Here is a 15053-nt window from a genome sequence, read left to right as displayed (position 1 = left end):
TGCTACAGGACATAACCGGACAAAGGTAGCCATCACAGACTGGGATAGCTGCTGCGGTGGTTTCAGTGAGGATGGCCTCCATAGCTCATGTCTGAATATTTGGTCTCCGGTTGTTGGAACTGTTTGGGAAGGATTAGGAGGTGTGGCCTTGTTAGAGGAGGTGTGTCAATGAGGGACATATGGGATTTGGGGCTTCAAAAGCCCACAGCATTCCCAGTTAGCTGTATGTCTCTAAGTCATGTTTGTGGATCAGATGTAATCTGGCCTAGATTCTGATGTAGATAAAAATTGCAATTTCACCTCTATTACACAATCAAAGTGATATATATATATATATATATATATATATATATATTTATATATATATGCTAGTTGTCTTATTGTTATACCTTTTTTTCCCCCTCATAATTTTAGCCCTATTTTTCCCAGATCTTTTAGGAGACCTTGATAATCACATTCCAGCCAGCCTACTCAACACCCCTCCCCACATTAAACCCCCAATGATACTTCCTATTTGCCTATGCTATTCTATCTATCCCCATCAAATTAGGAGGCATACTAACCCTAGTCTCCTCAATTCTCATCCTAACTTTCTTCTTATCCCTCTATACCTCAAAACTATGTAGCCTTATATCCTGTCCAATCATCCAAACCCTATACTGAGTCATAGTAGCTGATCTACTCACCCTCCCATGAATTGGTGGGTAACCTGTAGAATCCTCATGTATTATTATTTGTCAGTTAGCCTCTATCATTTATTTCTCCATTATCCCAATTTTATTATTATTATTATTATTATTATTATTTTATTTTTTTGGTTTTTCGAGATAGGGTTTCTCAGTGTAGCTTTGCGCCTTTTCCTGAAACTCACTTGGTAGCCCAGGCTGGCCTTGAACTCACAGAGATCTGCCTGGCTTTGTCTTCCGAGTGCTGGCATTAAAGGTGTGCCCCAACACCATTTCCCAGCCCCAATTTTAATCTGATTTTTGGCCTAATCAAAAATATAATCTTAAAATGAACCTAATATCCCGATTGTATACTAACTACTTTAGTCTTGTAAACCAAAATGAAGAACTAATCTTGAGACATCAAGGAAGTAAGTAACCCCTCCACAGTCAACACCCAAAGCTGATATTCTCCTTAAACGACTCCTTATTTAGTAGCTCTCAACCCTACTGCTCTAGTACCATGCCTGCCTGCCATGGTCTCTGCCATGATGGCCATGGTATCTAACCCTCTGGGACCATGAACCCTTAAGTTAAATGCTTTCTTTATAAGTTGCCTTTGTCATGGTGTTTTTGTTATAGCAATAAAAAAGCAACCAAGACAGCTACCTACTTCTTCAATGTGCGGACATCAAATCTTGATCATGAGGATCAAGAATAACCAGGGAAACAATGTCCCTAAGCAGGCAGTGACCAGCTCTGACATGAGAGAGAGATGGAAAGTTTGGAAAACACAAAATGCCATTTCAATGGAGCTCATCAAACTACAAAAAAATGTTTTATGAACAATTCAGAAACTCATTAGAAGAGTTAAGAGAAATAAAAAATAAATGGAAATATAAGAGCAGAAAAGTTCAGGGAACAAAATGGAAACCACAGTGAAGAGCCACATCAGCAGAACTGGTCAAGCAGAGAGATGAATGTGTGGACTCAAGACAAGGGTTTGAAAGAGTAATGTCCCAAGAGAAGGAGAAAAAGGATAACATGGAATGAAAAGAGCCTACAGGATTTATGGGGCAGCATAAAAAGAGCAAAGATATGGCTTTCATTTAAGATATGGTAGAAAGATACCAAGGCATAGGAATCCTTCAAAAAGAAATATCACCAAAGACATGGCTCAGCAGTCTGTCACTGCTATGCAAGCATGAAGTCTTGAGTTCAGATCTCCAGAACGCACATTTTTGCCTTTGATAAACTATAGTGTTTTATTTATTCAATAGACTACAGACAGTTGGGTATGTATATCTGAAAAGCACAAAAAACAATCCTTGTTTTCTCATAGACACGGGGTAAAGGTGGGGCAAACCAGAGAACTTGTGGCTGTGGCCTCTGCCTGCACAGCCCTGGAGAGCTGACTAACAGGGGCTCTACTTACATACATTGGGATTCTCCTCTCCCCTCCCTATCCGTCTGCTCTTTTCCCAGTGCTGAGGATGGAATCCAAGGTCCATAAGAGCAGAAAAGTTCAAGGAACAAAATGGAAACCACAGTGAAGAGCCACATCAGCAGAACTGGTCAAGCAGAGAGATGAATGTGTGGACTCAAGACAAGGGTTTGAAAGAATAATGTCCCAGGAGAAGGAGAAAAAGGATAACAAAAGGATAACAGCACACCCCAAACCCTCAGGTTCTTATAGCACTTTTCTTAGCACTCACATTTTTAGAAACTAGTGTAGTGCACACATGTAACACCAGTATGGAAAATTAAAACAACATGCCTCCGGAAACATTCAGGTTTGTACGCATCTATAAATTCATTTTGGTTTCCTGAATCTTTGATTTTTCTTCCTGTTAGTTAGCTATAATATCTGATAGTTGACCTTTTCTAATGAATGAGTAGCAGGTATTTTGTAAGAGAGTCAGAAATGTGTTGTTTTTAAAGAGAAGGATTAGGTCAAACTACAAAAGCTTTGCTTCTGCTGCTAAGGAACGGAGGCCTCATGCTGTGGATGGGACCAGACAATGAAGAACTTTGGGAATGAGAGTGTGTTATGACTGGATCTTAAATGTCCCCCAAAGAGTGTGTGTTAAAGGCATAATTGCAGCTTAGAGGCATCAGGAAGTCTTAAGAGGTGGGACCTCACGAGGGATAGGCCCTTGAAGGATATCATGGGACTCCTGTCTCTTCCTTTCTCTTGCCCAACATGAGATGAACAGCCTCCTCTTGCCCATGCATCCATCATGGTGTTTCAACTTGCCACAGCCCCCCACCACACAACAGGGGCAACTGACCAAAGGCTGAAGTTTGCAAAGCAGAGAGCCAAGATGATTTTCTTAAGTTGACCAGTTCAGGCATTCTGTAACAAAAAGGTGGCTCACACAGGGCGATGCCTTTTGGAAAGCTCACTGGTTCAATGTAGAGGAAGAAGCAGGGATAGGTTGGGCTTGCTATGTAAAGATGAGTTTACACTATAAAAACAATGAGAACAATAACAACAGGTTGATATGACTGACACCAGTTGAGAACTCGTAAGCATCGGGATTTACCTGCTGTAGATCTGTTAGTAAGGCTCTCAAAACCCTCCGAGTCATGCGGGCTCGGGAATCATCACCTCTCCTGTTGTTTTCTGCGTAGAGCTGAAAAAAAGCTAGACATATAAAAAGAGAAGAAATCTTTAGTTAAATCCTGGTGTCCTTGAAGAGTGTCTGCTTTGAGGTGAGTTTTGTTGAGAGTATAAAAGAAATGCAGAATTATATTCTTGTTGTTTGCTTGTTCCTATGAAGGCCTTCAAGTGCAATCCGTCAATAACTAATAACTCATTACCTGCCCACCCATCCCCATAATTCCAGACCTCTGTGGTGGAGGTTGGTGAATGAACAGTAAGGTGAGGATCCCAATTAATTAGTGGTTTCCAGATAGTCTCTAAAATCATAAATGTCAAGGGAAGCCAAGCAATGCAAAACTGAAAGGCATAGAATTTTTAAGAAGATAGGGGCTGGAGAAATGGTCTAGTGGTTGAGAACAATGACTGCTCTTCCAGAGGGCCCGAGTTCAATTCCCGGCAACCACATGGTGGCTCACAACCATGTATAATGGGATCTGATACCTTCTTCTGTTATTCAGGCATACATGCAAAATAGAGCACTCATATGCATAAATAAATAAATAAATGTTTAAAAAAAGAATGTTTAAGAAAACCCTGAGATCCTCATAGCTGTAAACATTTTTCTTAAATACAAACAAGACAGGGGCTGGAGAGATGGCCCAGCTGTTAAGAGCACTGGCTGCTTTTCCAGATGACCTGGGTTTGGTTCCCAGTATCCACAAGAAGGCTCACAACCATCTCTAACTCCAGTCCCAGGGGATTTGACTTCCCCTTGCTGGTCTCTGCAGGCACTGCACTCATGTGGTACACAGGCATGCAAGCGGTCAAAAGCACCCGTAGAGTAAAATTAAAATGTCAAGAATCAAACTAAAACCGAACCCAGCCAGCCACGGTGTGTGCATGCTGCAGAGCAGGTCACTGTGACAGGGATTCAAAAGCCAGTAAAGAGGATGACATACAGGGGGCTGGAGAGTCACCACACTTCAGAACACACTCAACTCCTACACACGGTACCTCTGTACTTCGTAAGGGGGCTGTCCCCTGAGAGGGCAACCAGTGCAGCAGCCACAGGCCGAAGCTTGAGAATGCCCGATCCTGTGCTGTGGGGCCACAAATCACAACAAGCGTGGAAAGGGCAGGGTTATTTAGATGGAGCGATTAGTGGATGTTTCTCATTTTGTTTGTTCCTGGGAAGGCCTTCCAATCTATCAATGGATATTTCATATATGACACCATGCTGCTCACTTCTCACAGAATCTTCATATATTCAGTGCGTTGAGTGAACATGCTTTTCTGATTCGTTCATTTACCCATTAAGTCACTCAGTAACTCTTTACTGGATGCTTTTCTGTGAAACACACTGTGCCAGGGGCTGGATGTGCACATGTGGAGTGGGCAGTCTCACTCCCTTAGGATTCATCTGTCTGCATTCCATATAGCAAAGATGAGGATAAAAATAAAAAGCACAGCCGGATGGTGGCAGCACACCTTTAATCCCAGCGCTCGGGAGAGAGGCAGGTTGATCTCTGTGAGTTTGAAGCCAGCCTGGTCTACAAGGTGAGTTCCAGGGCAGCCAGGGCTGTTACACAGAGAAACCCTCTCTCAAATAAACAAACAAACAAACAAACAAATAAATTAAAAGCATATGCCTCTTCCAAAAACACTCACGGGCTCTAGCTTAGATCCTGACTGTGGTCCACACCCTAGCTGTGCAGCTTCCAAGCCTGTACAGATGATTTATCAAAGGTGGGAGGGCTGTTACCGACAAGCATACCATCGAAAACACTCTCAAAGGCTTAATGTTGAAAGAGACTGATACCATGACATCATAGCTCAAGAACATATTTGTCTATTACTCGTGAAGTTAGAAAATAAGTTACAAATTAAGAAAGAAACAACAGTAAGGAATTTGCCTCCCAGGGGCAAGCTCATGCCGTGGTCATCATCTCTTTCTCTCCTCCTCCCCTTACTCAAACCAACTGAGAAAGGGCAGGAAAAAAACCCAACTCCATCTTAGCAAAGCACACATGATGTATACTCCCACATGTCCACACAGATTCACAAAGCCACCATCTCCAGAGCATGATGTACCCTCTGATATGATGTATACTGTTACCTGTCTATGCAACTAGATATTCAAGTCTACCCTAGCTAAAAACCCAACTAAGCCAAAACTTGGAAGAAAATAAGCAAGAAAGAAGAAAGAAATGAACAAGAAAGATGCTACCAGGGAGTGAAGATCAGAGTGTAGTATATACACATCCATCCGGGTACCCTTCCAAAGAGCAGGGATTCTGCTCTGGCATGGGAGTGAGTTTGCAGAAAAGAAAGATTTCGGGCATCTAGCTATCTATGAGTCACTTGTATGAGTGACGCTTATGAAGACTTCTTTATTTCTTTATTGAGTGAGTAATGAGTCAGTTAGTGACGAAAAATCAAGCCAGCAAGTAAGGAAAACACCTGACACACCAGATCTCAAGTGAACGTTAGACAGCACCCAATGGCCAGTGGCAGAGACCTTGGCGCTGTGGCTGTGGGCAATCCCCACGTCCTCACCTGTCATACATGGCCGCGAGAAGACTCAGAGTGAGTTCGGGAGCTCTCGAACGCGCTTGTGCTGGGTTTCCTATCCCGGTTCTCCTAAACAGCTCCTGGAGCTCCTGAAAAAGCTGCTGCATGGAAAGGGAGGTCTCCATTCCTTCCCCGAATCGTCCACGCAGTAGAACTTGCTGAATCAGGGAGCTGTCCACCAAGTCCACTGAAGGAAGTAAATGAAAGATGGAGTCTTATTTTCTGATGAGGGAAAATGATTTCAAACACAGCAAATATCTCCTGCTGTTTAAGTGAGACTTTTTTTTTTTTCCAACAGTGGCCATTTTTTCAAGGGAATTGAAATGCCCATCATGGACACAGATCTTTTCTGTGTAATTCTGCCATGACTATTCTGGCAGTCGATTTGATTTTGGAAAATTGTGTCATTAAAGCGTGGAATTGCTTTTGCTAGGAGAGTTGCTGGGGTACCATTTTCTAGACTGAAGTTAAAAAGAGGCAGAAACTTGAAGAATACACATTCTAAGGAAGTTGAAAGCCTGTGGTGATGAAGTGGGAGAGATATTTTTGCACGGTGCTCTAGGAGGACTGAACACTGGCCTTTCCTATTTGAACACAGCTTTCCAGCTTCAGAAGGAATAGAGTGTGTTGGAATGTTGTGTACACAGCTGCCATGGTTAAAAAAAAATAAACCCCAACAACATCCTAAAAGCAGTGGCTGAATTACCTGACTCTGTAAGTCTCACTCGTCTTCAGCAATATCACTTTTTAAAATCTTGATTCCATCAATATTATTACCTAGAGACAGCACTTCATAAGACCAAGACTCCTCACAAAACAGTGGTTTATTTCTCACAGGCACACATCTATATTACCATCATGTAAAAAGTTTACAAGGCAGTGAGCAGAGAGAATAATGAAATCGAGCTAGCCCTATCATTTCTTGCCAACAGAGGGTGGCAGACAGAATTAATAAACACTCCCTGTGCCACCTAGGAGGTAGGGTTGTCAAGAGCCCCCAAAAGCTGCTGGCATTTAAGATACTTCAGCCTGTGAAATGATAAAGCTCTGTACTTCCCACTACTTCGTAAATCACTCTCACAGATAAGGAATCCTCCAAGCATAATAAAACTTTTTATTTGTTTTCTGATATTGCTTTGAAGGGGAGAGTCTAAGGCATAGGGAAGCAGGCTTCAGGAAGAAGAGCATTTAGATAAAACCTGGCCACAGGTGGCAGTGATCTGTAAACTGTTTTGTCGTTGATCACCAGCCCGTGTTGTCTGAGTCTGGCATTTGGAATGCCGGAGTCTCTTGTCTTCTGTGAGAGTCCTATGTTATAGCCATGAAGATAAAGGTGCTGTTCATTAATCTCACAAGATGCAAATAGTGATAGTCTTTGGATCCTGCTACTTGGAGCTCATGTGATACTTTATCTTGGTGTTTGGGATTTTTTGTTTTCAAAAAATCCTTGCTCACCTTTTCTCTTGCTGTCGGTGAAGCAACATATGGGTGGATTGCTCACAATGGGCTCTCCCAAACCCCACCCTCTTTATGTTATCAGCAATCTAAATGCACAGGTCCAGCCTTCCTGATCCAGGCAGTAACATGAGTGGGACAAGTTTTGCTTTTTTTTCTGTGAATTGAACATCACATGTCATCAAGATCAAATTGTCTTGAACGCTACCAAGAACTTGTACTTACGCTGGCAAAGAGTTTGCATGGATCTTAGTTTGAATGCAGTTCTGTAGACAGATTTCTCAATCCTATTAAGAGCACCTGCAAAGAGAACATGAAGCATGGTGGATAATGTTTATCTCACTGGACATATCCCACATACTGGTAGGGAATTGGAGAGCTCCTGTAGCTTTATTTTGTAGTTGAGAAAATTAAGGTAGACAGTATGCTAGTCTACCCGTAAATGTTAATAAAGGACATGGGACAGTTTCACAGTACAGATTCTAGTTGTCTCATGACAGATTTCTTGTCTGATATGACTGGGGATCAGTCCTCACAGCTAGCAAAATTTAAAACTACATATGACCTCCTCATGAGCTTTATGCTGGTAATAAAGTTCAACAAAGCCTTATGAAGTCTTAAACATAAATTGTTTGATTTATTTTAGGCAGCTGAAATTGCCTGCTAAAGCTGGTTATTGATGGTACAAAGCAGTGGTCCCCACTTGTGCTTTCTGGCCTAGCCACATCTGCAGGACCTAGGGCTTGTTACAAATGCACATCCTAGCATGGATGTAGCATGCTGTCAACACACTCCAGGGGCAGGCACAGTAACATGACTTGAACAAGGCTTCAAAGTAGATGCGATATAAACTAAAATCTTGAAAGCTTCCTGTACAAAAGGAATTTATTGATTCTAGAACAATTGCCTAAGGTCCAGGGAACCTGCAAATGACTTTTAGAAATGATCTATAGACAATAAGATCATCTAAAGATTTTGGTATCAGATACCATGTCTTCCTTCCAAATATATGAATATATGTATAGGTTAGGGTTCACAAATAGAAACAGAAAATAAAATTCAATCTGTTTTTCTGTGCCAAATCCAGCCAGTGGTTACTGATTTAGTTGAAGACTCTCTTGACAAGGTCTGTCAAGGAGACACTACCTTGTTTGCAACACTGTCAAATGGTTGTTCTAATGTCTGATATTTTATTTATTTGCTTCAGGTGAGAGGTATATTATAGCAGGGAGATAGGATATTATTGGCACTTCCTCCTCCTATATTTAGCAAGGATGTCAAGACATTGTTTAACATATTATCAAATTATGCATGATGTACTTTATCACATTGAATCACTGAAATCTTTTACATTGGTGGTACATCTCAGTTCATAGTAGCCATATGCCAAGTATTCCAAAGTCATGTGTTTAGAGACTATGTATCGACAGCTCATCTTTAGGGAATGTTTGGGAGAGAAGCTACATGGGGCGCTGATCAGGTCCCCAATAGTTGGTTATGCATCTTGCATCAGGGCTGCTAGCTGAGCTGAGGCAGAGATTCAGCTATCATCAGTGCTAGATGTGAACAATACCGTGGTCATCACTTAGGTTGCCTGAGTAGAGTGTAGTTAGTGAATAGAAGGTAGGGCTAAGTAATAGCTTGGTGTGAGGAACATAATCAGTTAATTAACTAAAGAAGAAGAGAAACCCAAGAGGGAACACAAGAAAGAAACCCAAAGATAGTGGGAGAAGGTAATAGCTGGAGGTCAAAGGTGAACTTCAGAAAGCAGAGGCAAGCTATTGGTTTGATACCCACACACCACCAGAACATCAGCTAAGAGCTAAAGTATCATCTGTTTATGAGTTTAACTCGATCCTTGAAGTCTTTACAAGAGTACGTTCAGGAGAGCCATGGCAGTAGACCTCAAAATGCAAAGGACTGAGTGGAGAAGAAAGATCAAGAATAAACCCCCAAGCACATGATTTTTAGATGACCTTTTTAAGACTTTTAAATTCAAAGTGAAGATGAGAAAGTCAGAATAAACAGCATATAACATTAAGACTGAATTGCAGAGGCAGAAGAGACTCTAGAATACATATGTGGATGAGGGAAGAGGAACCAGAAGAGAGAGACTGGTTGTAGACTCAAAGAAGGGAGGGGTCTGGCCAAGTCCCTTTGGGGGAGCACATGCACATGTAGCATACCTTCACTTTTTTTTCTAATGAACTGCTTCCCATAATCTGAGTTCCCAAAATCCTAGATGTGTTAATGCCAACTGTCCTCAGTTCATTGGAAAATGAAGCCCAAGTCTACACACATGAAGGTATGTACATACCAATGTGTATACACAATTTACTACCTGCATCTTGGTTCAGGGACTCCTTGTTCGAGGTATCAGGCCAACAGTTTTTCCTGCTGGATTTCAGCTTGGAAATGTGGATTGGAGCAGCAATCACTCTCCTATCAAGGTTTGCACCTTGACAATGAAACCAACACAAAGAAAAGGAGCAGAGATGTGCTGGGTGCACTGCTTCCTAGTGATGGCTTCTGAGCATAGCACAGGCTATTATTTTCTTTCACGTTAGCATTAATTAACAAACACAATAACATAGATTTATAATGCATAACTGTTCTCTTAGTGTAGGAAATGAAACATGGATATGTACTAGGCAAGCTACTCTACCACTGGGCTACACCCTCCAGTCCTACTTTGTGTAATACGTTGTTTTAAAATATGTACACGTTGTAGATCAGTTACACAGATCTAACCAATACATGCTTTACCTCACATGATTATACCTTTTTGGTGGTGAGAAAAGTTAAGATCTAGTCCCTTAGCAATTGTCAAGAATGCAATATATTGTTATCATATTGCCATCTCAGTATAAAACAGTTCTCTCCATGGAGTTATTAATAACACAAGGTGAAGCCTCTTTGAATAAAACTTTCTGTTGCAGCTGAATACAGCTAACATTGGTGGAGAGAGGCTGGATGGGATCAGGTGCACAGCTGAAGGGATTAGTTTTGCTGAGTATCCTGTCCCTCATTCCCCAAGAGGAAGACTAAAAAGAAAACATGATGATGGAATCTGTTTTTGTCTGAGGGCTACTGTTTTCTTCATGAATGGGGATGAGTTCACTCACTTAGGAGATGGTAGGGTGTGCTGTTTTTTTTTTTTCTGTCAACTTGGTACAAGCAAGAGTCATCTGGAAAGAGGGAACCTCAATTGAGACCTCTATTAGACTGGCCTGTAGTCAAGTCTGTGGGGCATTGTCTTGACTAAGGATTGACATGTGAGGGCTAAGTCCACGAGCATTGTGCCACTCCTGGGAAAGTGTTCCTGGGTTGTACAAAAAGGCAAGCCCAGCAGATGGGGTGCTCAGTAAGCCGGTAAGCAGCTTTCCTCCATGGCTTCTGCTACGGCTCTCACCTTGAAGTTCCATCATGACTAACTTTAAGCTGTAACATGAAATAAACCCTTTCCTTTCTCAAATTGCTTTTGATCATGGTGCTCATCACAATAGGAAGTAAGCTAAGAAAGAGGGTATAAGAACGTCAGGAATAATGAAGTTAGGATTAGTTAGAACTATGAGAAATAGAAGAAACAAGTTGTAAAATTTGGAAAGAGCTGTCCTTGTGTTTTGTATTTTGAGCAACTTGTACATCGAATATTTTCTGTGGTGACAAATTCCAGCTAAATAGTTTATAGCTATAATGTTCCTTCTGGAGTAAAAGTTTTTTGTACAGCTAAGCTCTGAGCTCAAGACTGACATATTAATTATGCTAAGGAGGGAAGACTTGAAAATATAACTAATTTCAAATTTAACATCAGCTGGTTTCTAAGATGCAGGACATTGGGAATAAGTGGGCTACAGTGCAGGGGAAATTTTGTGATTAGAAACCCAGCCGGCCCTTCAGTCTTTGCTAAATGGGCCCCAAAAGGAATGAAATAAGGAACAGTTCAGTGGATTTCACTGACTCAGGTGTATGTAGCAGGAGTTATAGTAACATTCTTTGTTTTGTTTGTTGTTCAGGCAGCAATTGGAGAATCTAAAGGGTGAAAATGTAGTATTTCCTTGGTCATTCCTGTGTGTGTTTTAAAGGCCAGGCTCTTTTAATTCTTCAGGGGAGAGCTAAAGCCTCTTTGAATTTAAGGATCACTTACATTTCTTCTGTGAGTTAAGTCCACTCTACTGAGGCCCTAGTACAACAGAATTTAACCAGCTTGCATTCTGGTGAGTGCAAAACCAGTTGGCGCTGCCAGGAAATAAAAGAATAGAGATTTATTGTTGACAACAGGTAAAGAGATCATGGGACCTGTTTTCAAATAATGATTTCCTTGAACAAAGAAAGCATGAACTTTTGTTTGGGAAGGGCAAAATATCTATATCTTTCTCTGTATCTACACAGTTGAGGGGCAGCCACGTTTCTGAACATGTTAAAAGGTACATTACTAACACATTTGTTTTAGAGTCACTAGTCCAGAAGCAAAGATGGCAGGTACATTTGGGGCATCCCAAGCCCAAGACGTAGAGCACATTCTTGAAAGTTTAAAAATACAGATACTTCTGGATGTGCTATCTTGTGTAATAAAGATGGCAGTTGGGACTGCCTATGCTCAGATTTCATTATAAAATGTCATTTCGTTACGCCAGAAGGTCTTGTGTAGACTGCAGGGGAAGAACTGTCATCGACAGTCTTATTCAGCTGCAAAGCCTGTATACAAAAATAGTGCCAGGCAATAGTAACTCACTGGTACAGTGGTGGCACATCTGTTATGGATAACAGTTGCTTCCTGGTAGGATATTATGCCTGCTTCACAGGAGTTCATATTTGCTACTGTGAATCTAGCTGAAAATCCCATGGTCGGGGAGTTCAGCAAGACAATGCTGAGCCAAGCCACCCATCTTCGCAAAGTTGGAGCACACCACAAGCCACACTCTGAGTTTAACGGCTGGCTATTTATATTTGAAATGTCCACATTTGCGACTCAGTAGGTGAAGGATCAAAAATCGTCACAAAATTGCACCTATACAGAACACAGACTTTTGCTTTACATTAATCCACAAATAATACATAATAAGAACTACTTCCACGATATTTGTATTTTATTAGGTATTATAAATAATCTAGGGATGTTTTTCAATATGGGTCAGATATGCACAGGTATGTGCAAGTACCATGACATTTTATGTGAGGAATTCAATCATTTGCAGATTTGCATCTCTGGAGTTTATCAATTCTTTCTAAATACCAAAGGACTACCAACTACATATTGAGTCATTAAGCAATACATGATCATGAGCCAAAGACCCCTATATAAGGTAGATATAGGGGTCTGCCTAAAGATTGTCATCCAAGGAAGAGAAAGTGCCCCAACTCCTTCATGTCTGGTCTTTTTCAATAGCATTATACAAGCAGATTACAGAAGCCGCAGTTTGCTCTAATTCCTTTGGGATTCAGTGCTTCCTTGTGCTTTAAACATGCTTGCTTTTCAGACAACATTAGAGAGTGGAGGAAGTCAGAGGCATCTTAGCCTCTTCTACAGAAGAATACACCACGAGTAGGCATAGAAGAGCAGAAATAATTTATAAAAGTGAGATATCCGGCACATTTTGTTCCTCTGTATTTTGGCGAGTTTCTGCACCCTGATTTCTCTCGGATGCATCAAGCAGATGAGAGAATCAGCAAACCCAGGGCCTTGCGGGCCCCCAGCTGCAGCTCCTATGGAAGGAGAGGCACGGAGCGGCACAGCCATCTGGCCCATCATTCCTGTCAAGTGATGCTTTGCAGCGTCATCTGATGAAGTTATGCAGCATAGCATGGCAAGCTGTGATACAAAGCACCGTGGAGAATGTGTGAGTATCCCAGGTGACCTGCTTCCAGCCCCACCTCCTCTGGGCTCCATTACTATTTTTTTTCTGATAATGGGAACAAATTCAAGAAGAGGAGGAACTGCTGTATATCTCAGGCCTCAAGCTATGAACAAGCAGTTTTAGATGATTAAAGCTATAACAACACAAGCTGTCTACGTTCTTGTTCATAGAAGCAGTTTGAGAAAAAAATTTTGGCTTTAACCATCCTTATTTTTGCTCAGTGACATTATTGTGTTTATTTTTTCACAGATATCAAGGTGAATATGATAATATCTCTGCCAATTTCCCATCATTAATTTAATATCCAGTAATTCACACCGTAGGCTAGTTGTTATCAAAACATGATCCAAGAAAGCCCCATTGATGGTGGCTGGGAACTTGTCAACAGTGCACATTCACAGACTCCAACCCAGAACACTGAATCACAAATTTTGTAGACAGAACCCTATATTTACCAAGCCTCATGGATGCATACTTAATTGAGAAACACTGTATTAAGGGCAAAAATTTGAATTGTTTTATCCTCTGCTTTGTGCATAGCATATTGGTAGGAGAGCTCAAACCTGAAAAGGCCAAAGATAACTTGAAACATTTATATTGTTGTTTTCAATAAATAATATGAGATCATAGAATTTTAAACCAAACAACTAAGGGTAACAATCTAGATTTGCTAATGAAATAAAATCGCAAATAAATTTGAAACTAAAAAGGCCATCAGTCACTCTGGGGCTTACCCTGGCATTTAGAGATGTTGGAAGCAGGGAAGTTAGTCCCCCACATCCATTGACCAAATATCTGTTTAGTGACAACAGGGGAATCTTTCTCTCACTTTTGGGTCCATGTCGGACTGTAAACTTAACTTGATAAAGAATATACAGAGATGTTATTTTAATGACAGGATACAAGTATTTGTGATAAGAATAGTAATTTAAAACATAATTACATTGATGCTAAGTTTTTTGTTCAATTATTCCCGGCACTTTAGAGATGAAAGATCAAATGTTCTTCTACATGTTATGGATCTCTGTTCCAAAGAGAGAAGATCATTTTGGTTATCCCATAAATTACTTTTCACTCCCAAATTTGCCTGATCACTACTCTGTGACTCAGAAGTCTAACACCACATCTGTGTCTAAATTTTTGCCCCCAGTCTATGCTGACAAGCCTAACGGTAAATGCTCACCTTGTTCACTAGGGTCCATCTCATTGATTTCCTGGGATTGTGGGACAGATGGCAAGACAGTCCTTGTGACTAGAAATGAACCAACGTTTCCTGCGGAAGGTTTCACAGCGGAAGGATGATGGATGAGGGGCAGCCAACAGATCATTCACCTGTGGAGCAGTGAACACAGCTGTTCAGGGAGACCATCACATCCCTTGGGGGAAGAGGGGATAAAAACAAGGAGCCCTGGGGTAGAGATTGCTTTCTCAGAAAACTGGGGATAGTTTGATTAAGTTAATACTTAAAAATTGGAGACAATTTCATTTTAAAAGTGGATTGAATTATCATTGGAAAAATATTAAGTTTACTTGAATGGAAAGGACCAAATATGAGACCTTCAATTGTTTAAATTTCTAATAAAACTATACCAAATAATTCTATACATATATATATATATATATATATATATATATATATATATATATATATATATATTGGTTTTTCAAGACAGGGTTTCTTTGTGTAGCTTTGCACCTTTCCTGGAACTCACTCTGTAGCCCAGGTTGGCCTTGAACTCACAGAGATCTGCCTGCCTCTGCCTCCCAAGTGCTGGGATTAAAGCATGCACCACCACCACCTGGCCTACCCATACAATTTTTAACAAATACTATCCATGTATCATACATATGCACACATATGTGTCTATGTAGAATTCAGCCCATCTTTCAGTTAGAAAA

The 15053-nt window shown here is 40.9% G+C and overlaps 1 protein-coding gene across 1 annotated transcript in view; it reads right to left on the bottom strand.

The window, feature by feature from the left end:
• Nucleotides 1-14356, bottom strand: part of Dytn (dystrotelin) — a 54239-nt gene extending 39883 nt beyond the window's left edge. The window contains exons 1-5 of the mRNA XM_059278127.1: nucleotides 14338-14356; nucleotides 7522-7596; nucleotides 5827-6028; nucleotides 4285-4370; nucleotides 3212-3312 (exon numbers count right to left, since the gene is read on the bottom strand). Of these exons, the coding sequence (XP_059134110.1) occupies nucleotides 3212-3312; nucleotides 4285-4370; nucleotides 5827-6028; nucleotides 7522-7596; nucleotides 14338-14356 (483 nt within the window). The remainder of the gene's footprint in view (nucleotides 1-3211; nucleotides 3313-4284; nucleotides 4371-5826; nucleotides 6029-7521; nucleotides 7597-14337) is intronic.
• Between the last annotated feature and the right edge of the window lie 697 nt (nucleotides 14357-15053).

The sequence above is a fragment of the Peromyscus eremicus genome, chromosome 13 (assembly GCF_949786415.1).
Source record: "Peromyscus eremicus chromosome 13, PerEre_H2_v1, whole genome shotgun sequence".
NCBI classification, from domain to species: Eukaryota; Metazoa; Chordata; class Mammalia; order Rodentia; family Cricetidae; genus Peromyscus; species Peromyscus eremicus.
Note: the sequence above shows the minus strand (reverse complement) of the source record. Positions and strands in the feature narration are given on the sequence as shown.